The sequence below is a fragment of the Monodon monoceros genome, unplaced genomic scaffold, assembly GCF_005190385.1.
Source record: "Monodon monoceros isolate NGI ecotype Baffin Bay Population unplaced genomic scaffold, NGI_Narwhal_1 Super_Scaffold_16, whole genome shotgun sequence".
Lineage (NCBI taxonomy): Eukaryota > Metazoa > Chordata > Mammalia > Artiodactyla > Monodontidae > Monodon > Monodon monoceros.
In genome coordinates this window covers 18,388,760-18,411,409 of record NW_021703772.1, presented here as the reverse complement: position 1 = coordinate 18,411,409, position 22,650 = coordinate 18,388,760, and the positions used below count along the sequence as shown (strand labels likewise).

The 22,650-nt window shown below is 58.2% G+C and overlaps 1 protein-coding gene across 1 annotated transcript; it reads left to right on the top strand.

The window, feature by feature from the left end:
• Positions 1–207: 207 nt before the first annotated feature.
• Positions 208–22,190, top strand: ASIC4 (acid sensing ion channel subunit family member 4). Its single transcript, XM_029225731.1, is given in 12 exon segments — positions 208–276; positions 278–574; positions 577–1,200; positions 16,694–16,838; positions 16,925–17,052; positions 17,243–17,405; positions 17,920–17,976; positions 19,856–20,009; positions 21,201–21,292; positions 21,369–21,448; positions 21,779–21,883; positions 22,089–22,190. Coding segments are annotated over 12 exon segments (2,016 nt in total).
• Positions 22,191–22,650: the final 460 nt, after the last annotated feature.

The following is a 22,650-nucleotide window of genomic DNA, read 5'->3' as shown; positions in this document are numbered from 1 at the left end:
TGGGGCCATGCGGGGACCCCACGAATGGCTAGGGTGTAGCAAGAGTTTGGGGCTATCCCGACGAGGTCTCAGGCAGCAGGGACGGGCGATCCTTGTCCCGGGCTGGGGGCTGCCCCCTCCCCTGGCCTGGCTCCTGCCGCCCGTGCCGCCGGTGAAACGCTGTTGACATGTCCTGAATTATTAAGCACGGGGTGGGCTCCGGAGCACATGCTGAGCAGAGCGGCTGGGGCTGCGCGGCGTGGCGGAGCAGCGCTCGCTCCCTCGCTCCCTCGCTCGCTCGCTCGCTCGCTCGCTCGCAGGGACACACGCAGGGGCTGACAGCTGTGCCGGTGCTGATAAGGGAAGCCACAAGGAGACGATCGAGGAGAGAGACAAGCGGCAGCAGAGGCGTCAGCGGCAGCGGCAGCGGCAGCGGCAGCGCCAGGGCTGCGGAGTCGCCGGGAGTGGGAGTGACTCCCCCACCTCAGGCCCCCACCCTGTCCCCGTCCTCTTCCCGTTTGCCCTGAGTTTAGAAGAGCAGCCGCTGCCCCCGCAGCCACTCCGGAGGGCACCGGGGGCTGCTGGCCAGGGAGGGACAGGGGCAGGTAGGCTCCAACCAGTCCCAGCAGCTGGGCACAGATGCCGATCGAGATTGTGTGCAAAATCAAATTTGCAGGGGAGGATGCGAAACCCAAGGAGAAGGAGGCAGGGGATGAGCAGAGCCTCCTGGGGGCCGCGCGGGGGGCAGCAGCCCCCCGGGACCTGGCCACCTTTGCCAGCACCAGCACTCTGCACGGGCTGGGCCGGGCCTGTGGCCCAGGCCCCCATGGACTGCGCAGAACCCTGTGGGCACTGGCCCTACTCACCTCGCTGGCTGCCTTCCTGTACCAGGCGGCCGGCCTCGCCCGGGGCTACCTGACCCGGCCTCACCTGGTGGTAATGGACCCGGCTGCCCCAGCCCCAGTGGCGGGCTTCCCGGCCGTCACCCTCTGCAACATCAACCGTTTCCGGCATTCGGCACTCAGCGACGCCGACATCTTCCACCTGGCCAATCTGACCGGGCTGCCCCCCAAAGACCGGGACGGGCACCGTGCCGCTGGCCTGCGCTACCCGGAGCCCGACATGGTAGACATCCTCAACCGCACTGGCCACCAGCTCGCGGATATGCTCAAGAGCTGCAACTTCAGCGGGCACCACTGCTCCGCCAGCAACTTCTCCGTGGTGAGTCCTGCCAGCCGGCCCGCCCAGCCTGAGGTGGCCAGAGGCTGGCGGTGGGGGAGGGAGTGGTGCGCAGGGCATCCTCGTCAGGGCTTCCCCTCCTGCCGCCGCCAGAGGCTGGCCTCGTGTCGCCCCCATGCCCGGTGTTGCCCTCGGGCTCCCCAGCATGGAGCAGTGGACGCTCGTGGGGGCTTACCGTGCTGCTGCTGCCACTCTCTTCGGGCTCTGCCGCCGCTGCAGAGCCTAGGTCTGGGGGCCAAGGGTCCTGGAGTGGGCCCGGGGGCCCAGAAGCTGGTCAGCTTGCAGGGGAGGGATGCACCATGCCACAGCCGGACCAAGTGACCCCCGCTTTTCTCTTGCTCTCCTTTTCTCCTGTGGCCACTGGATTCTTCTCCCCACCCAACAAGGGCGATGGGGAGAGGGTGTTCTGGGGGCTCCAGCAAAGGGGGGACTCAGGGCTGCCTCTGGGGGAGCTGGCCCGGCAGGCAGCCTGGACAGAGCCGATCTTCACGTACACTGGGTGCCAGTGTCTCTCTCACACACCCCCTTTCACTGACTCACTCACACATCCCTCTTTCACGCTGCCCCTCCAGCTTCTCCCGCTTTGCAGGCCCTCCCTCTGTTTCCTGGTTCTTGCCCGGCTCTGGCTTTTACACTGAGGGTCACTCATTCACTCTTAGGTGCATGGCTCACCCTCACTGCTGCCCAGCATACACACACACCCCTACCACATGGGGACATAGTTTCCTGCACACTCTCTCACACACAGTGTCCCTGTCACTACACTCACGTGCACACCTGCACACCCACGCACCCAGAGAGCTGCTCATCCCCGTGCCCACATCCCAGCTCTCACTAAGCTGCTGAGGACAGGGTCACACCGTGGATGCTGTCCCCTCTTGTGACACCCCCACCTGCCTCAGCCCCTGCTCCCCGTCTCTCACATATGTGCAAACACACACACACACTCTCACGAGGAGTGGAGTGGAGTGTTGGCTTGGGCTACCCTCCCATGCACACCTCCCACAATCGGGTGTGTGAGGTGTGTGTGGGGTGTGTGTCTTGTATGCTGTCTGTCTGTCTGTCTGTCGGTGCTCCGTTCACCCATAGTCACAGGCTGTCTATTATTCCTGGTGCTTGAGTTGCTGTCCCCAGTCCACAGTTTACCCCCGGCATTGTGTACGTGTGGTGTGTGTGGGGTGTGTTTTCACTCTTGTGACCACCGCCCAGCGCATGCGAAAATACATGGCATCGACGTGGTGCCCATCCAGCTCAGCCTCCAGCTCCAGCCCCAGATGGGGACCTTTTCCTTCTCGTGGCCGGTGCCGCACGCGGGCTCTCATTCACTCACTGCCTCAGTAGCACCAGGAAACAAGCTCCACCCGTGTCCCTGCCCCCACCATGCCTGCAGCCTCGGGGTCCTCCTGCCATTGGGTGGCGGGAGTTGCGTAGAAATGGAGGAAGGGACGAGAAGGAGGATGTGCTGGGAGAGGAACCGGGGCGGGGAGGGGATGGCGGGGCCCTGTTGTCCAGCTGCACGCCCCTTCTTCCAGGAAAAATTCAACGCTCTCAAAGCGATTGTCCCTAAGGAGCAGTGTGTGAATGTGGCCTTTTGGGTCCGTGGGGCTCCTCTGTGAGACATCGTCACTCCTGAGTTTTGGGGGTGGGGACAGAGCCCGTGTCAGCAGGTGCTGTTGGGGCAGAAATCAATGGGGCCTTTGTGTCCCTGAGTGGGAGTTTGTGTCCCAGGCCCTGGTGAGGGGTGGAAGGGCAAGAGGAAGAGTAATGAAGCCTCGGGGGGAGGGGAGGGGAGGGGAGGAAGAGATAGAGGGGCAAGGAAGCAAGGTGAGGGAGGCTGGGGGTAGCTGCCTGGCCTCCAGGAAAGGAGAAGGTGCCTGGAGGATATGGGAACAGGGAGCCCCCTGATTAAAGCTGGCGAGTCCCTGTGAATCTGGGGATGGCCAGGCAGAGGTGAGGGTGGACATCCCACAGGCCCTTTCGTACCCTGAGGATGGAGAGAAAAGGACAGAAGTTTGTGGGTCTCTGCTCTGGGGCTGCAGCAGGACAATGAGGGGCAGAGAAGCAAAGCAAGCACGGGGGGGTCAGGGATTCCCCTTGGACCCACCTGTCCCCTGGGGAATTCCTGTCCCCCCCACTCAGCCTAGTCCCCATACCCTTCTGCCCAAACCCCACCCCCCATGTGCTGAGTGTAACTCTCCCTTGGACCTGGCCTTCTAAGGCTGAGTCTGCTGCCAGTTTACAAGGGTCTGGGATTATGGTTGGGATGGGATGATCCACGGTAACGGGGAAGATGGGGGTGTATTGTGTGGGCAAGACTGGAGAAGGGGTATGGAGGCAAAGACATCAGGGGTCTCTGATGAGGACATGAGGTCCACAGTAGACTCCGTGGTGAGAATATGGAGCCCATGATGGGGATTTGGGATCGATGGAGGGGTGATGGGTGCAGGAATCAGTGGTGGGAACCTGCCAGGGCACGTGTGCTGAGATGGTCAGAGACAACGACGCGCTTTGGGGAAGGTATGTGTTTTCTGTTGCTTTCCCCATTTCCTCCTTCCCACTCCCCACTCTGCTGTGACCTTTCTTCCGGAATCCAAGTTAATAAATGTCACATTTTCCAGCCTATTTTTACTCCGGGTAAAATGCCCTCCCCCAGTCCCCTCAGCTGCCGCTCTTGCTTCTGTTACCACTGCAGTCGCTCTCACCCCCATGCTCCCTAATATCCCCTCACTGATTCCCAATCAGTCACTCAATCAACACGGAGTTCTGAGCACCTACTATGTGCCAGGCTCGCTGCCAGGTGCTGTGGTGGAGAACAAAGAAGGGGAGCCCTGGTCCCCAGTCCCTGTCCTCAAGCAGCCTCCAGTCTTGTGGTGGAGCTGGGATGGGGACATTAAAATGCTTTACCAATGGAAGAGTTAACCAGCCATGCAAGCAGTGTCAGGAGGTGCTGGGATTGACTGCCAAATGAGGTTACATGGATAGTAAGAGCCTGGGTTCAGAGAGAGGGGCCATTCTGGGCTGAAGAGGGCTGGGAAGGCTTAACGGATGCAGCAGCCTGGGCGAGGTTTGGAGAGGAGGGGAGGGGAGAGAGGCGAGAGAGAGGAGTGATGCTTCCACCTCTCCACCCATATGCCCCTCCACCCAGCTCACCCCCTCTCTTCTCTTTGCTGCCCCCCTCCTCACCCAGTCTCATACCAACCCACTCCCACCTCCACCACCACTTATATGTTCTCTCTTCCCCCTCAATTCCTACCGCCGTCCGCTCCCCCAGGCCAGCGTGCCAAGCCCCATCTATACTTTCCCCCCTGCGGCTGCTCTCAGCCTGCCCACTTACTAGAAGGCAGAAATCACTCTTTCTTCCTAGGCTTCGTTTCTTCAGCTGTAAAATGTGGCTCTAAATTCCAGCGTCTCCTCTCAGCTGGGGACTGTACGGTGGAGTGGTCAAGTGTGTGGGTTCTGGAGCCAGACGGTCTGGACTCAAACCTTGGCTGGGTGGCCTTGGAGAAGTTAGCTTCTGTGAGCCTCAGTTTCTGTATTCGTGATATAGAATATTAGAACCTAAAAAAATTCGGGTGGTTGTGAGGATTAAAAGAGGTGGCTGTAAAGGGCGTAGCACACTGCCTGGCACACACATCACGTGCACTCAGAGTGTCAGCTGTTAGAAATGCCACCACCCCAACTCCTGGCTCTCTTTAACCTGACTGTTCCCAGCACCACCTGCTGTTTTCCAACCTACGTGCTGGCATCTTCGCTAGTCTCCATCACCTAGCCTTCCTCCTCTCTTGACCCTCAAGCCTCCGCCCCCACCCTATTATAGCATCCCCATGCTTCCCAACCCTCCCCAGTACTCAGGCATGCGTGTGCATGTGTAGCAGTGCATACACTTGAGATCCGTGCTGTCCCACAGAACACTCTGTGATGACGGAAATGTCCTGCATCTGCGCTGTCCAACGTGGTCATCACTAGCCACACAGGCCAGTGAGCACCTGCAGTGTGATTAGTGCGACAGAGAGCATGAAGCTTCCATTCAAACAGCGGAGTGTGGCCAGTGGCTGCCGTATCAGACAGTGCTGCTCTAGGTGGTCCTGGGGGCGTGGTTCAGGCTGCCAGGTTGGGCAGGGCTAGGCTTTCCAACGGGCATCAAAGGATAGAAAGTGATGGTGGTGGGCTGTGATCAGAAGCCCGGCCATCTACTCTCCGGGCTGAGGTCCCCGGTTGAGCTGAGGATGGGGCCTGTGTCTGGGGACATCGAGGTGTCTGGAAACACCACCGAACAGATACACCTTTCTTCCCAGGTGCAGGACGTGACCTTGGTCTTTTCCATTCTATTGTCTGGAAAATTGAGGCATGGGGAAGGTAAAGAATCCATGAGGAGGCAGGGGGAGGGCCAGCCCCTCTCTGTGGGGTCCTCTGGGGTCCAGGCAGCCCCTGGAGGTGCAGGTGACCAGAGACCTGTGGGCACTTCCCTGTTTCTATCCCCTCTCAGGGCTGTCAGCCTTCCCTCCCCGCCTCCCAACCCTCCTTCCCCACACGCTGGTGACTGCCTTGACTATTAATCCCTCGCCCTGTTCTCTTCCTCTCTGCTAATCAGGCACAATTAGACAAGGCCTCTTCCAGCTGGGCAGTCCTCCTCCCTGCCCCCTTCCCTCCTCTCCCAGCCCCACCCCAGCTCAGTCGGGACGGCTCTGAGGCAGAGGGAGCTGCGTGCCAGCCCTCCATCACTCTCTGGCTCCCCCAGCCCACAATTCCAGGCTCCTCCGCCATCCCCGGCCTTCTATGCAAGCTTCCTCCTGAGCCCGCCCCTTCCCTGGTGTGGTCAGGCCGGTACTGACAGTCTCTGCACCCACTCCTTGATTGTGGGAGGGGCTACTCCACAGACATCCCAACTCCAGGCCTCCGCCACTGGCGCCGAGGGCCTGAGGGCTGCCCCTTGCCCCCGTGACTCAGGAAGGGAGAGGATTCCCACTGCGGCCTCTCATCTACCGGATGAGCTTACCTCGGACCCTCACTCCCAGCCCAGCCCTCCGTGCCCTTCGGCCCCACCTTCTCCTGAGGCGTGAACCTTGAGAACATTTAGTTTAACATCTAGTTCAGGGGTGGTCCTGCCTTCGGGAGCCAGGCAGATCAGGTCGGAGAAGGCACACAGTAGGGAAGGGTGGGGTATGAGGGGAAGTGAAGGTCACTTACCCTTGAAGGGAGCAGCTGTTTCTTAGCCCCAGCTAACTGTTGCCCTGTGGTCAGGGATGCCCGGTGTTAGGGGGTCTTCCAATTTGTCCAGAGAAGCCCCGAGTCTTGATTATTTTAATTAAAAATTTACTGAGTAAAAAAAACATTCAGAGGGCTAGCTACAACTCCGACTGCAGGACCCAGCGTGCCTGCCCTCCCCACCGCCTGCCCCACTGCCGGCTGCTGCCCCTCAGGCCCTCCCGGAGGGGGCGCTCTCAGCCTGGCCGCCTCCCATTGGCCGGTGGAGTTGCTGGAGGGGATTTGAGCCCAGCAACCAGCGGCAGGGACTGTGACTGTTACCCGGGGCCGGCCTGCAAGGGCAACGGGGAATGCCAGGAGGGACGTGCCCCACCTGGCCCTGCTCTGCAGCCCCGTGGCCTCTTCGTTAATCAGGCATCAGCCCCGAGCTGGGCTCATTATCAGCTCCGCTCCTCGTGGCGCTGCCGGAAGATGCTGATTAGCATTTGAAGAAATGGCCCCCGCGTTTCCCGCTTGTCCTCCCTCTTTCTACCCGTGCTCCTTCCTGGACCCCCACCCCGGCCCTTCTGCTTCTCGGGAGGAATCTGCTCCCTCTCGCGGCTGGTGGCAGGCCTGTCTCTGCCAAGCCCAGGCCAGGGACAGAAAGGACCAGGACCAGGGGGCAGGGAGGCAGGGGCGCCCCAAGGAGTACTAGGAGTGCAGGGTTTCGGGACTACTCTGGCTGAGGTCACTGGGTGGAGGAGGGGAGTGAATGCGGGGTGGAGACTCAGGGTGGTGGGGAGAGGTGGGCAGCCTCCCTGGAGGAGGGGATGAGAGGGCAGCCTCGGGCTGAGTGTAACCAGTGTTTCCCTGTCCTTCTCCTGGCAATGCCACCTCCTTGGAGCAGCTGGGCAGAGGGGGTGGGGACAGCCAGAACCGTGCACAGGAGGCCTGAGGGTTTTGGGTTTTTTTGTAAATCCTGGTGGAGGCTTAGGGTCTTGGAGGCATCCCACATGAATGGCGGGTGGGAAGGCAGGAGGAGGACAGAGACCCCGTGGGTGGAGATAAGAGGCTTCAGAGTGCTGTGTGTTTTCCAGAAGAGGGAGGGGGTATCTGCAATTCTTCCCCGGCTCTCAGGCCCCGAGGCCGGGGTTGGCAGCGCTGAAAATCCAACCTCCCCCCCGCAAATGTTCACCATGCCCTTGGGACACCCATTTTCAGTCAGAGCAGGAACAGTTGCAGAAAGACAGGCATAGGCAGCAGCAAGAGAGTTCAGAGAGGAGCCACGGGATGATTAAGGGGAAATGGAGGATTGATTTAGGAGGAAAGATTAAAGGAGCTAAATCCGTGGCGCTTGGCTCAGCGGTGACTAAGCGTGGACAGGATAATAGCTTTACAAATGTGTGAAAGGTGTAAATACCAAAGGGGGGGAGGGGAGGCGGCTCGGCGGGCCAGGAGAGCGGGGCTGGGGGCTGAGGAGGCCCCCGGAAGGGCTGGGGGCCCTTGGGCGACTGCCCGGTAGGGCTGGCTCCTCTCCAGTAGGGGTTCAGGGGGAGCAAACGGGCTGTCGGGGAGCCCCGGGTTCCAAGCTGGGGTTCCATTTCGGGGCCGCAGCTTCGCCGGCCTGTGCTGACCTCCACGTCCCACTCCCGCCCCGCTGAGGATCTGAGGCCGCGGGTTCAAATCCCATCCGAGTCCCTCTGCGCCTCTCGGCACCGGGCCTTTCCCCATGCATCCATCCGCTGGGGCCCGGGCCGCCGCCCCGCCGGGCCGGCTCGCGCGCCTCGCTCCTCCCCGGCCGCGGAGCGCGGCGGGAGGCGGTGTCTTCCTCCGCGGTGGAAGCCTTTGGCGCGGCTGTGTGCGGAGGTCACTTTGCCGAGGAGCCGGGAGCCGGGAGCCGGAGGAATGCAAATGAGGCAAACCCCGGGAGGAGACCGTTGGGAGGGCGTCCGGGCGCCGCGATGGATGCCTGCCCCGCGGGAGGGAGGAGGGGGGCGGCGAGGAGCACGAGGCGGTGGGTGCGGCCTTCTGGGTGCGGCTGGGCCCAGCCTGGAGGCTCGGGCCACTCACCCACCTCCTCCATCTCCTCCACCTCCTGGGTCTCGGTTCCTGAACTCCCTCCTGGACACGGATGCGATCCACTGTGTAGGCAAGCTCTTAACGAATAACTTTGCATCGAGGGCTGGAACGTCAGGGAAGGACTTCGTTACAAATTAAAAATATTCCCGTCTGCAAAACTGACTTTCTAGGGTTTAAGGCCTATGCAGTCGCTACCTGGGAACAGGTTTGGCTGTTTACCTGCGTCCTGGAGGCCCCGCTCTCTCCTCTCCAGTGGAGACGCGGCGCTCCCTGAGATCACCGTGTTCTTCCACGGCCCCAAGGGCTCCGGGCTCCCATTTCCAGCTCGGCCTCAGCCTGGAGTCATACGGCCTTGACTGTCTCCTACTTCTCCACTACTGCCCACGCATTTACCTTTGCTCAAACGTCGTGCCCATTTCCTCCTAGACTCACAAGCACTTCTACCTTGGAGAAGAAGTCGCCTTGAAGAGCACCTGGGTGGCTGGGGGCTGGGGGGATGCTGCGTTGACCCTGTGGGGGAGGGCAGGTGCACTAGGGCCGGGGTGGGGTGGGGTGGGGGGGTATTCTCCATGTGTCTGACTGTGGTGTGATCGGATGCCCTTCCTGGGTGGATGAGTGTGCTTGCTCTTGGGAAGCTTTATACTCTCCAACCCAAGTCGAATTCCCGTTCCGCTCTCAGGGGACTTGGATTGGTCTCCCTATCATACCGCCTATCCCAGCAAGTAGTGATTTGCCTATCCCTGGGATTGTTGGTTTTGTGTGCTTTGTTCACCACTGCTGTATACCTGGCTCCCAGCCTAGGTGCTCAATAAACACTTTTGGAATGAATGAATGCCTTTGGGGCCAGACAGCCAACTCCCTCAGGGCAGAGACCAATGATTTTGTTCTCCGAATCATCCCCAGCAGCAAGCATAGTACCTGGCATACTGTACAGGCTCAAGGAACAGTGTTGGACAAGTAAGTGTGATGTGAACACCCACCATTTCTTTTTTTTTTTAAATAAATTGATTCATTTATTTATTTATTTTTGGCTGCGTTGGGTCTTCGTTGCTGCGCGTGGGCTTTCTCTAGTTGCAGCGAGCGGGGGCTACTCTTTGTTGCGGTGTGCGGGCCTCTCAATGCAGTGGCTTCTCTTGTTGTGGAGCATGGGCTCTAGGCGCGCGGGCTCAGTAGTTGTGGCACGCAGGCTCAGTAGTTGTGGTGCACGGGCTTAGTTGCTCCGCGGCATGTGGGATCTTCCTGGACCAGAGCTCAAACCCGTGTCCCCTGCACTGGCAGGTGGATTCCCAACCACTGCGCCACCAGGGAAGTCCCCACCCACCATTTCTTAAGCACCTCCTATTCACTGGGGCTGTGCCGGGTATGTTTCAGCACGCAGTGGCTGTGAGCACAGAGTCCACTGCCAGATCACCTGGTCCCCTCCTCTGCCACGTCATGTGACTCTGGCCAGCTCCTTACCCTCTCTGGACTTCCACTGTCTTGTCTGTAAAATGGAGATGTTTAGAAACCTCCAGTAGAGGGTTTTTGTGAGAATCAAGGAGTTATAAAAGGCTTAGGACTGTGCTTGACACAGAGTAAGCACTGAATAAATGTTAACTGTGGCTATTATCTGTGTACATTATTTCTTTCCTCATAACACCTCTGACATGCCTATTATTATTCCTATTTTACAGATGAAAAGTGGCGGGTCAGAGAGGTTAAATGACTGAACCCGAATCCCACAGACAGTAAGGGCAGGGCTGCAGGCCTGTACCCTCCTCTGATAGGAGAGCCAGATCTCAGACCCTGGGGGGTTTGCTCTGACAGAATTCCATCCTCTCCCACAATTGCTGAGAGGGCCTTTACCCAGGTGCATGATGCCGTGTGAGAATGGGCCCAGTGGGGAGCCAAGATCAAATGGCCGCACCATCTTGGCAAGAAGATTCCCTAAATGGGCTCCCCTGCTCTCTTGAGAACCTTGCACGCATCCCTCTGGACTTATCTCTGATCCTCACTACTAACCTTAGGAGGAGGAATTACCATTCCCCCTTTTACTGATAAGTAAACTGAGGCTCAGAGAGGTTAAATCGCCACCCAAGGTTGTTTGTTCAAGGCTGGTGTCAGAGCCAGGATTTGAACCCTATTCTGTCAGCTCCAAAATGTGTACCCGTTTTTCCACATTATGAAGCTTAGGTGGCTCCTTTTCCAGCACCATATTCAATGGTCGATCTCTGCCCCAGTTTGGGCCTTACTGGTCTCCACAACACTCTTATTACTAATATTGAGGCCTCATGTATATGATGTTACCTTGCAAATGCCTTTCACCTACTTCATTTCTTTTGAGACTTATAACCAACCTGTGAAATAAGTCGAGCAGGAATTTCTATCCCCACTTGACGGATGAGGAAACTGAGGACCAAAGAAGTAAAAAAATCACTTTACTAACCAAGGTTACACAGCTGTCACTGGTGGAGCCAGAGCTGGGATCAGGGTCTACTGACCCCCAGGGGGGTGATGGAGGTTAGTGGAGAATGCTGGGGCCCAGTGGGGGGCGGGGGACTGGACTCAGGTTCTGAACGTGCCCTCTTTTTTCTGTATGTCCTTGGATATGTCCCTTGCCATCTCTAGGCTTCCAATTTGGCCTTTGTACAGTGAGGGTTTGGACTGAGTTACCTCCCAGGTCTGACCAGCGCAGACACCTTAGGCATTCTGAGTTGGTACTATCTTCCCTGGCGAGGACAGAGGAGAAGGCTTTGAACCTGGATGCTTGGGCCACCTGAGTGAAGCTGGGGCCCCAGGGCCATCTGAATTGGGATGCTAGCCACAGCCCAGGGCAGATGAAGGTGTACCCACTTCCACTGGCCCACTCTGGACCCCAGGGCACTGCAGGATTAAGGGGAGTTCGTTCCAGGGGCCTAAGTGAGAGGCATGGGGCCGGACCACATCAGGAGAGGGCTGATGGAATTTGGAGGGATAAAGCAGCCATGGAAAAGAGGGCTGGGGGGAGGTGCCAAGGCCTTGGCAGAGGCAGGGTGCCCAGAAGGCGCTGGAGATAAAGCCCAGGCTGCAGATTAGCGCTGGGATTAGCCCAGCCTTGGCTGTTCCTGGCTGCTTCTTATCTCCTGGCGGCCCGGAGGAGCCCTCTCCCCCACCGCTCTGAGCCCTGGCCCTGCTAATTGCCTGTTAACCCTGTGGGCTCCGTGACTGCAGGGAGGATGAGGGGTTGGGGAGGGGTGGGTAAGAATGCGAGGAAATGGGAGCTGTGGACAGATGGAACTCAAGGGACTGAGAGAGAAGCCACTGCTCAGAGGAGCAAGCTCTGGACGGATCTCTCCGACCCTGATCATTGTCTAGGGCAGACCTGGAGGGGAGGGCAGGGAGAAGGAGGGAAGGGCGCCTGGGGAGGGGTTCCTGGCTTGGGGAGGTGGCTTTAGGCCCAGGGAAAAGTCAAGAGGAGGAATACAAGAGTCAGTGACTGGACACCTAGACTAGAGAATAGAGAGAAAAGGAAACAGTATAGAGATGCAGCGGGCAAAAGAACAGAGAGGCTGGGGGGCAGCCAGGCCAATGGGAGAAAGACGAGGCCAGGGCGACAGACAGGCTGACAGAGGGCAAGGGACAGAGACACAGGCCAGATGGATAACTGATCAGATGCTGAGGACAGGCCAGGAGGATGGAGAAAGACCTGAGAGAGAGACAGATCAGGCGACCGAGGCTAGGGAGATGGACAGACCCAGGGCAGGGTCCAGGCCAACACTAAAGGGGAGGTGGTCCGAGAGGGACAGGCAGAGGGCTGGCAGGAAGGAAGCTGGTCCACGGGTCTGCCTGCAGCATGGACATAGACCTATCTAGAACCCGTCCAGCCTAGGTCTGGAGGGCTTCAGCCCAGGGCCAGGGGGATGGACCTAGGAGTGAAGGCAGAGAGCAAGGGAGGGCCGAGAAGAGCGAGAGCCAGACGGAAGAAGGTGGGCTCTGAGATGGGGACAGGGCCCAGAGGCTGAGGCTGGTGGGGGGGGATCTGGAAATAGCCCCTTGGCCCATCAGGGCACATCCTAGCCCAGGAGCTGCCCCTTTCCGTGGCTGGACTCTGGACCCTCAACTCCTGTCCACACACCCTCCTCTGGGGCCATTCAGGAGAGAGCAGTGGACAGCCAGTGGGGCCCTGTGGCAGAGCGGCCGTGCCGTCCCCATGGAAGAAGAAGCTGGGGGCTGTGCTGCTACCAGAGTTCTGCCGCTTCGGAGCTGGTGGCTCCACCCGCTGCTGCCCGCCTGGCCCAGGGACCGTCTCCAGGGCAATGCTCTGCTCTGCCCCGCAGTCGGGCCTGACCCGGGCTGTGCAGGTGTCCTGGCCCTGCCAGTCTGGCCTGTCCACTCCTTGCAGACCATTGTCCATCAGCAGACCCAGAGTCCTTCCACCCATCTCCCTTTGTCACCCGCACTCTACACAGTCGCCTCAAGGGCAGGCGTACCAGGTAGCCACCACCATCTGAAGCCATTGGAGCCAAAGCCTTCCCAGTTGGCTCTGCCCTGTACAGGGAGAGGTTCAGTGGCTGCCCCAGCCCCACCCAGGTTCAGGAGGCTACCAGACTCATTCATTCACTGAACACCTACCAGGTGTTTTATAAGCACTAACTCTGCTTTGGCATCAGGCTCAGTTCTGCTCGAATCTCTGCTGTCATTTACTTGCTGTGTACCCTTAGCCAAGTCATTTTCCCTCTCTGAGCTTCCTCAACATGAAACGGGGGCTACAATGCTTACCTCATGTGGTTTTCTTGGAGGCTCAAAGGAGAAACTAGATCAAAAGTACAGGACCCAGTACAAAGTGGGAATGTTTGATAATGTTCACTTTGCATTCCTTCCCTCGACCTCACTCCTCCTTCTGCAAATTGCACTGGGCTCTGGGGATACCAAGATGATGAAACGGGGCTCCCAGCCTCAGGGAGTCCATGGTCCCATGGGAGAGACCATGACAGTGCCCAGCGGTCAGGGTCAGCCGCTGCACACTGGGGGGCGCGAGTGAGCAGCTCACTACTGGGATTCCCCCATGCAGCCCATGCCTTGTTTAGCCTCCCAACTGGAGCACACACTGAAAAATGGCTGCAGCAGCAAGAGCTGATTCCAGCATCTTCTTGGCCCAAAATAGGAAGGGGATGAGTGCTTTGAGATTTGGGACAAATACTTACATATTCCCCCCATCTGCCTTTCCCCCACCACTGAGGACACAGGGATCTTGCCCCCAGCCCTCTTCAGGGCTCTCCTCCCACCAGTGACATGTAAAAGCACAGGTCTAGAGTCAGGCTGTCTCGCTGGACTCTTGCCCCTTCGACTAGGGCCTTTCTACTCACGGTGCGGTCTGCAGACCAGCAGGTTGTTAGAAATGCAGAATCTCAGTCTTGCTGCCCAACACACGTTTACTGAATCAGAATCTGCGTTTTAGCAAGATCCCCAGGTGCTTTGGGTGCACATTAAAGTTTGAGAAGCACTGATCTTGGAGACCTTGGCAAATCAGCCAACCTCTCGGAGCCTCAGTTTCCTCATCTGTAGGATGTAGGATCATTGTGAGATTCGATAGGAAAGAGCGTATTAAGCATTTAGTGCAGTGCCTGGGGCAGAGCAGATGCTCTGGGACTGTCAGCGATGCCTACTCCTGCCCCCAGATGGACACACAACAGGGAGCCGCGGCAGGGGTGATGCAGACAACGTCAAGGAGTGGAACGCAGAAGGTGGCGAGGGTGCAGAAGGAGGGGGGGAGGGACAGGTGAGGAATTGAATTGAGAGGCAGCAGATATGGAGAAGAGAGTAAGGAAGGTATAGAGGAGTGGAGTGCAAGGGAAGGAGGGATGGAGGAAAAGGGGTCGAGCGTTGAGACTCCAGTCTCATTTCAGCTGGATGGGGTTGAAGCAGGAGCCGGGGCTTGGGGTGCTGTAAGCTTGGGTTGGGGGAGTTGCCAGCAACGGATTGTGGGAACACCTTGGGTCTTGCATCTCAATGAGTTCCACCTCTCCCCCTAAGCTGTGTGACCTTGGGCAAGTCACATCACCTCTCTGAGCTCTGGTTTCCTCATCTGTATTAATCAGGCTGATTAAACCTACCTGATAGCAGAGTGGCTGAGGAGATGAAATGGGGTGGCAGGTGCTGCCATGTTTTGTAAACTGTGCAGTTCTTGTTATTTGCGTGCTTTTGTTTTGGGAATCTGAGGCAGGGTGTTTGGGTGATAGAAGAACTGTCTTGAGAGGGGAGAATCAGCAGGGCAATTAACCTAGGGGGATGGGGATGGGAGACAACCCTGCCTCACAACGAGGGCACCCCCAGGCCCCCAATTCTTAGAACTCCTCGCTCCTACTGCCCTCCACCCAGCCCTCTCCCTTCCACAGCCTCCCCTCTGGAGCTAGGCATTTAGGAGTCTTTTCCCTTACACTGCCTCATGCCTTTTCTCCCAGCTTTCACCAGAGTGAAAATGTTCCCAGGGACAGAGGCCAGGGAGAGAGAGAGTGATTGAGTGCACTGACCTCCTTACCCCCAGGGAAGGTACCGCCTGTGATGGGTTTGACCCGGGGGCTGGTCTCTGTGGGGTGAGCCTGGCAGGGGGGAACTCCCATCTGCCTCTCCCTCAACCTCCTCCCGACCCCAGCTGCTCGCAACTCCCATCGGTAGCTCTGTCCCCGCCAGAGCCTCGGCTTCCATCTCCGGGGCTGCAGCGCCATCTGGTGTTCACATGGGAGGACTCTCTGCAGAGGAAAAGCGAGATTGGCTGCTTCTGCGCTGGCGGAACCGCGTATTAAAGTATTCCTTGTGCCCCGCCCTGGAACAGGTGCTGGACTCATTGCCCCTGTGCAGCATGAATTCTAGTGGGGGGAAGATGAGCAATGAACACGGAGGCAAACAGATAAGCAAGATCATCTCAGGTCTTGATGAGGACTTTGAGCAAACCAACAAGTGCGTTTGATGAGGGGAGGCTGACACTGGGAACGTGTGTGTGGTATGAGAGTGTGCATCTGAAGAAGGGACACTTGACCTCAGGCTTAGAAGATGAGCAGCTAGCCATGCCAACTGGGGGCAGGGGAGCATTCCAGGAGAGGGAACTGCGTGAACAAAGGCCTGGGCAGGGAAGTCGCTCCGAAAGTTTGAATTTGTCTCAGAGATCTGGGAGTGGAAAGGCAGGAGACAGAGGCAAAGGTTACCTCATGTGGAGACTTTCAGGCAAGGGAAGGAATTTGGCTTTATGCTGTGGGAGATGGGAAGCCATTGGTGGACTTCAAGTTGGCAAGTGGCTTGATTGGATCTCCTCAGTTTGGAATGAACACTCTGGCTACTGTGTAGTGAATGGCTTTGGAGGGAGAGGCAAAGACCGACGAAGCGCACCAGTTAGGAGCCTGCCGCCGTGGCCCGGGGGAGATGATGGTGAAAGGGGGACATGAGATGGAAGGAGAGTAGATGGATTCTAAATAGATATTGCCTGGGACAGCAGCTGGATTGTATGCCTGGTCACCCCTGTCCCATATCCCAGCAACCAACCTACAGGGAGAGGGAGATTTCAGGGATTCTGACTTGAGAAACTAGGTAGGTAGTGGGGCCCTTTACTCATAAGAGGAGAATGGGTCGGGGACAGGATTTGGGAAGACATCAAGAGTTCTGCTAATTTTTTAAAATTTATTTATTTATTTATTTTGGCTGCGTTGGGTCTTCGTTGCTGCACGCGGGCTTTCTCTAATGGCGGTGAGCGGGGGCTACTGTTCGTTGCGGTGCGCAGGCTTCTTATTGCGGTGGCTTCTCTTGTTGCGGAGCACGGTGTCTAGGCACGCGGGCTTCAGTAGTTGTGGCACGCGGGCTCAGCAGTTGTGGCTCGCGGGCTCTAGAGCACAGGCTCAGTAGCCGTGGTCCATGGGCTTAGCTGCTCCGCAGCATGTGGGATCTTCCCGAACCAGGGCTCGAATCTGTGTCCACTGCATTGGCAGGCGGATTCTTAACCACTGCGCCACCAGGGAAGTCCAAGAGTTCTGCTATTGATATGTTAAGCTGGAGGTGCCTTTTAATCATCTAAGAGAGGATGTCAGTAGAAAAGATGGAGCTCAAGGGAGGCTGGGCTGTCGGTTGGTTGCTGGGATATGGGACAGGGGTGACCAGGCAGGTCTGGTGGCCGTCACAGGGGACAGGGAACCCTAAGCCTAAGGCATTGTCTTTCATCTCCCCCTTCCACACCCCCGCCCCTCCCGCTCCTGTCTCTTATTCCCAGGTCTATACTCGCTATGGGAAGTGTTATACCTTCAACGCGGATCCACAGAGCTCACTGGCCAGCCGGGTGGGGGGCATGGGCAGTGGCCTGGAGATCATGCTGGACATCCAGCAGGAGGAGTACCTGCCCATCTGGAGAGAGACAAGTACGCAGGCGGGAAAGGGACAGGGGCTCCGGCCTGGGTCCTCTGCCTGGGGTGGGTTTCCAAAGGTGCCCATCTCTACTGTGCAGACGAGACGTCGTTTGAGGCAGGCATCCGAGTGCAAATCCACAGCCAGGAGGAGCCACCCTACATCCACCAGCTGGGCTTCGGCGTGTCCCCAGGTTTCCAGACCTTTGTGTCCTGCCAGGAACAGCGGGTGAGCACCTCCAGCTGGGTCCTGGGTCAGGCACAGGGCTCGGCCTTTGGGCTCAGAGGGGATGCTGACCAGATCTGCCTCCCAGAAGCTCACATCCCACCAGCCCTCCCATGGACTTTACTGGGGCTGTGGGCGCCGGAGGGCCGGGTGGGACGTCTGTGCGTGACCCCGTCATGCCCCACCTCTGCAGCTGACCTATCTGCCCCAGCCCTGGGGCAACTGCCGAGCGGAGAGTGGGCTCAGGGAGCCTGAGCTTCAAGGCTACTCGGCCTACAGTGTGTCTGCCTGCCGGCTGCGCTGTGAAAAGGAGGCCGTGCTTCAGCGCTGCCACTGCCGGATGGTGCACATGCCAGGTGGGCACCCCACCCCCTGCCAGCTCTCTGTGTCACCCTGCCAGGCTCCAGAACCTCCAAGGGCAGAACACTGCTCATGTGCAGGGGGGCAGGTGCACGTGTATGACAACATGTGTGCATGTCTCTGCCCACGTGAGTGTACATGGTATGTGTTCGGGATTTTATGCATGTTTTCACGTATGCATATGGGATGCACACGTGCATGTCTGTGTGCCTGTTAATATGTATTTATGCGTACATGTACTTGTGCATATCTGTACTTTTGTACTTGAGGTTGTGTGCATGTGCTTGAACACGTGCATGCAAATGCATGTGCATATGTGTGTGTGCAAGCACGCATGGATTTACGTGCATATGTGCATGCGTACATCTCCATGCTTCTATGCGCAGGCATGTATAAATTCATGTGTGCACATTTATGTGTGTGCATGCATGTATGTGCCCACATTTGGGAATATGGGAGGGGAGAGTGGATGGAACTATAGACTCCAGGAATAATCTTCTCTCCTTTCAGGCAATGAGACCATCTGCCCGCCAAATATCTACATCGAGTGTGCTGACCACACACTGGGTCCGTGCTGCCTTCTCCCCTCCCCGCCTCTCCGGGCCCCTCCTCCTCTTCGTCTCTCTGTGCACCCTGGTCCTCACTTTCTTGCCTCCCCTCCTCCCAGTCTCTTCCTGGGTGTTTTTTTCCCTGGGGGTTGAGCCTTATCCCGTACCTCCAGGGGTCTGAGGACCTTTGCAGTTGTGGTGGAGAGAGCAGGGTGGGGGGTTGCAGAGAACCGGAACTGAGAGTGAAGGGCGGGGCTTCTCATCTTGCTTCAGCCAATGAGCTTGCCTCTCTGGGAAAGTGAAATGTCTTCTCCCTTGGTATGAGAAAAGATGTATTGCTGGCTACCGGTGTGGGTAAGGCAACCCCATCTGTCCATAGGTCTCGCCTGATCCACACTTCATTCATTCATTCGTTTATTCATTCTACAGGTGTTTACAGCCTGCACTGGGGCCAGAGGTAAAAGTGGGAACAAGAGCCCTGCTCTTGTAGCACTTACCGCCTGGCGGGGCTGTGGACGGGCATCACAACACCGCGTGTTAGTCCTTGTGTAGGGGAACCTCAGCGATCCTACAGGGCCCCAGCAAGGGCATGCAGCCTCACCTGGGCAGGCAGGGAGGATTCCCAGAGGGAGTGACATATGAGCTGAGACTGGAAGGATGTGGAAGAGTCAGCCAGGTGAAAAGGGGGCACGTGTTCTAGGCAGTGGGAACAGCTCGTGCTAAAGACCTGTGGCCAGAGAGAGCGTGTGTGTCTGGAGCCCTGAAAGGTCAGTGTGGCTGGAGGTCAGAGAACAAAGGAGGGCTTGGAAAGAGCGGAGGAGGCTCTGGGAAGCCAACAATGGCTTAAGGCAAGGCAAGAATGTCTTCTGATTTTAGGAAGGGGACCCTGATTAGATGTGAGGATGGATAAGCGGGGAGGAAGACTAGGAACAGGGTGACCGGTCAGGAGAGCTTGGCGGTAATCCAGACGCTGGGGCCACTGGGGCGGCTTTGAGGTGCTGGGGCAGTAGAATCACACCTTCTCTGTCCCACACACCAACTACATCTTCCAAAGGGGTGATTGAAGCGTGTTTAATGAAGGAACAGATGTAAGTGGGGATAAGGGAACCACAAGGGGTGGTGAGACTCCACAGAACTAAGGAGCCTTTCTTGCCCCCGCGCCTTAAGGGGCAAAGGAAGGGGATGCTACTGGCACCCAGAGAGGGAACTGTGGCTGTCTGAGATGGACAGGAGCCGGGAGCCGGGACCACAAGTGAGGAAGCCTGGCATCTCTCCCCTCCTTGCCCCGTGATCCTGACGGGGCCTCCCATTGGCCAAACCCAACCCAAAGCCATAGGACAGGGAGTCTAGGTGATGCATTTGGCAGAGATCAGCATCCTGGGACAGAGCAAGGTGGGGAGAGTGGAGAGTGGATCTGTGGGGGCGAACATACTGAGCATAATAAGCCTGCCCATTTGTTCTTCTGTCCGTCCATCCATCCATCCATGTATCCACTCATCCATCCACTCATCCATAGGCATACGTGAAAACATGCATACATCCCATTCATCCCAGCATCCTCTCCAAGCCCCTCATGTGTCTGAGGCCTCATGTGGTTAATTAGCTCTGGTGGGTGGCCCGTGCCCTCCCTCTGAGCCAGGAGGACCTCTCTGTCCCAGGGGGCTGGGCAGCAGAGGGATGAGCCTATAGGAGTGTGCTGGGGGTTCTGCCTCCGCCCACTTTCTTGGATGGTCTGAAGCTGGTCCGGGAAGGGACTCCCAGCCAGTGCCAGTGCTGGCCAGACCGGGCCCTCAGTTTGGGTGTGCCTGCCTCAGGACAGCCCCTAAGCTTCCTCCCTGCAGCTGGTGGGCCTCTGGGCCATCCCACCCCGCACAGCAGCTGGCGCCTCTGTGTTGCAGATTCCTTGGGTGGGGGCTCCGAAGGCCCATGTTTCTGCCCTACCCCCTGCAACCTGACCCGCTACGGGAAAGAAATCTCCATGGTCAGGATACCCAACAGGGGCTCAGCCCGGTACCTGGCAAGAAAATACAAGCGCAATGAGACCTACATACGGTATGTATGTGTGTGCGTGCGTGTGTGCGTTTGTGAATGTGTGTCTGTGTGTGGTGGAGGCCACCCTCAACAGGCCTGGTGCATGGTGCAGGCTGGGAGTGGGCCGCATCTTTGTTAATAATGAGTCTTCTGCCAGGAATGCCTTTCACGATCTTTTTCTTCTAGCTAACCCCTACCCATCCTCCAAGTCACATCCTGTGTCTCCACCTCCAGGGGAGCCCTTCTTAGCCCAAACATCTTTCATCTGCGCCCCCACAGCACCCTGTACATACTTCTGTCGTTGCATGTACCCACTGTTTTGTGTTTGCATGTCTTTTGCACATCTGTTTGTGTGTCTTTCTCCCCCAGCCGTTAAATGCATGTCCAGTGAATGCTGTGCAGAGGGAAAGGAACTGGAAGGGATGGGGGAGGAGCCAGGTGGCCCACAGGAGGAGTCCCACTGAGCCTTGGGCCTGGTACCCTGCAGCCAATCTGCCAATGGTGGGCATCCTCTGAGTGCCAAGCCCAGCGCTGTCTCCTATGGGGACAGAGATGATTATAACACAAAACTCATGCCACAGTTTGTGGATGGGGCCATGTTTGAAGGTGTGGGACTGATTCTTAGGCCCCAGGAGAGATGAATGTGCATAGGGGAAGTAGGGGAGGCATGAGCTGGGCCTCTGAACGCCCCGGGTTTGGGTCCGTGAGAAGAGGAGAGAGGGGAGGCATCCCAGTTAGAGATCTGTGGGCTGATGTCAAGACCAGCCTGAGCAGCAGGGAGGCTGTGTGGAAAGAAGCAGATAAAAAAGCGGTTTGGGTAAGAAGGTACAGCGCAGCTGATCATGGGCAGCCTTGAAAGTCTGGAAGAGGAATTCTGGAGTAGACTGTCAAGCAATAGGGAGGCACTGAAGGTTCTAGAGAGGTATGGGGATGGGTCAAAGTGAAAACTATTTGCTGCTTTAGAGAAGGCGGGGTTGGGGCCGGGAGCGGGAATCTTGCCGGCCCAGGAGTTTTGTTTTATTCTCCCAGGCCCTTTGCTAGCCCTCAAAAGATGAAGCTGACAGGCATCTGGGCCTCTCTCGCCTCACAGCTTTTGGGAGCTTCTTGGCACAGGGGGGCCTCAGATCCGGATCTGCTGGGCCTGGGATGTCCCACCAGCTGTCTCCTCAGGAAGACGGCCCCTTAAGGATACCCTGCTTCCTGTCTCTACAGGGAGAACTTCCTGGTCCTAGATGTCTTTTTTGAAGCCCTGACATCCGAGGCCATGGAGCAGCGAGCAGCCTACGGCCTGTCAGCCCTGCTGGGTGAGCCCCAGCCCCGATTCCACGGGGGTGGACCGGACCCGCCTGCCCCCTCTGACCCTGCTCTCATGCTCCCCAGGGGACCTCGGGGGACAGATGGGCTTATTCATTGGAGCCAGTGTGCTCACGCTGCTGGAGATCCTAGACTACATCTATGAGGCAAGGGATGGGGCCCTGGTGGGGGCCACCCAGATGGGGAGGCGCAGGTAGGAGGAGGGGCTGGGGGGAAAGCAGAGGGGCAGTGCAGGCTTCCTGGTGGAGCTGGACTGCCGGAGGTCAAGCTCAGGGTCATTTACCAGCGTCCCCTGACTGGTGGGAAGACCCGAGCGCGCTGAGGAGTCAGGAGAGGGGGATGGGTGAGGAGGACTGGGGCGTCCTAGGGGGGTTTGCTGGGCCAGCAAGTCCTATGAGGTGGGCCTGGTGGGGCCCGTCCTTCTCCTCTAGCGAGTTTCCTGAGCCCACTGCTATCCCCCCACCCCGAACCCCCAGGTGTCCTGGGACCGACTGAGGCGGGCGTGGCGTCGTCCCAAGACCCCCCTCCGGACCGCCACTGGGGGCATCTCCACTTTGGGGCTTCAGGAACTGAAGGAGCAGGTGAGGGTGAGCGCTGTAGAGTATACAGCCAGCGTCCTCTCCCAGGACTGAATCCCCCCATAACTTCTGAACTAGACTGCGGGGGGGGGGGGGGTTCCTGGGCTCCCCTGAGGCCTCTGCCCCAGGGGACAGGGTAAGGCTGGCTGTGTGAGGCCTGGGGGTACCACGTGAGCTCTCCCTGTCCCACCCGCTCTTCGCCTCGCAGAGTACCTGCCCAAGCCAGGGCCGCGCTGAAGGCGGAGGCACCAGCGGCCTGCTCCCAAACCACCACCCCCCAGGAGGCCTCTTTGAAGACTTCGCTTGCTAGGATGGTGCTGCGTCCAAAAGGACCCAGGAGTCTGGGACTCCAGCCCAGATCCCCACCGTAGCCTCCCGCTCTTAGGACCGAAGGCTTGGGAGCAGCCCAAAGCTGAGGGGAAGAGGGCGGTGCTCACTGGGAGGGTGGGGACTCGGTCCCTGCTCTCACCCACCCTAGTGCCAGCTGCTTTGCACAAGGGTCCCTCTTGTCCACACCCTCCACCCCCAGGCTGGTGCCCAGGGAGGGCTGGGGACCAGGCCATGGGCCCCAGTGGAGGGGAGGAGAAAGGGAGGTGGAAAAAGGGGCCCACCCCAGAGGGGGTGGAACCCTCTGTACATTTGTATATATTTAGGGAGGACAGGGTGGGGGTGGGGATACAGATGTAGCAGGTGGGTGGGGCTATGAGGGTCGGTAATTTAGAGACAGCCGGGGTCCCAGCCCTAGAGTGTTAGCAGGAGAGGGCAGGCCC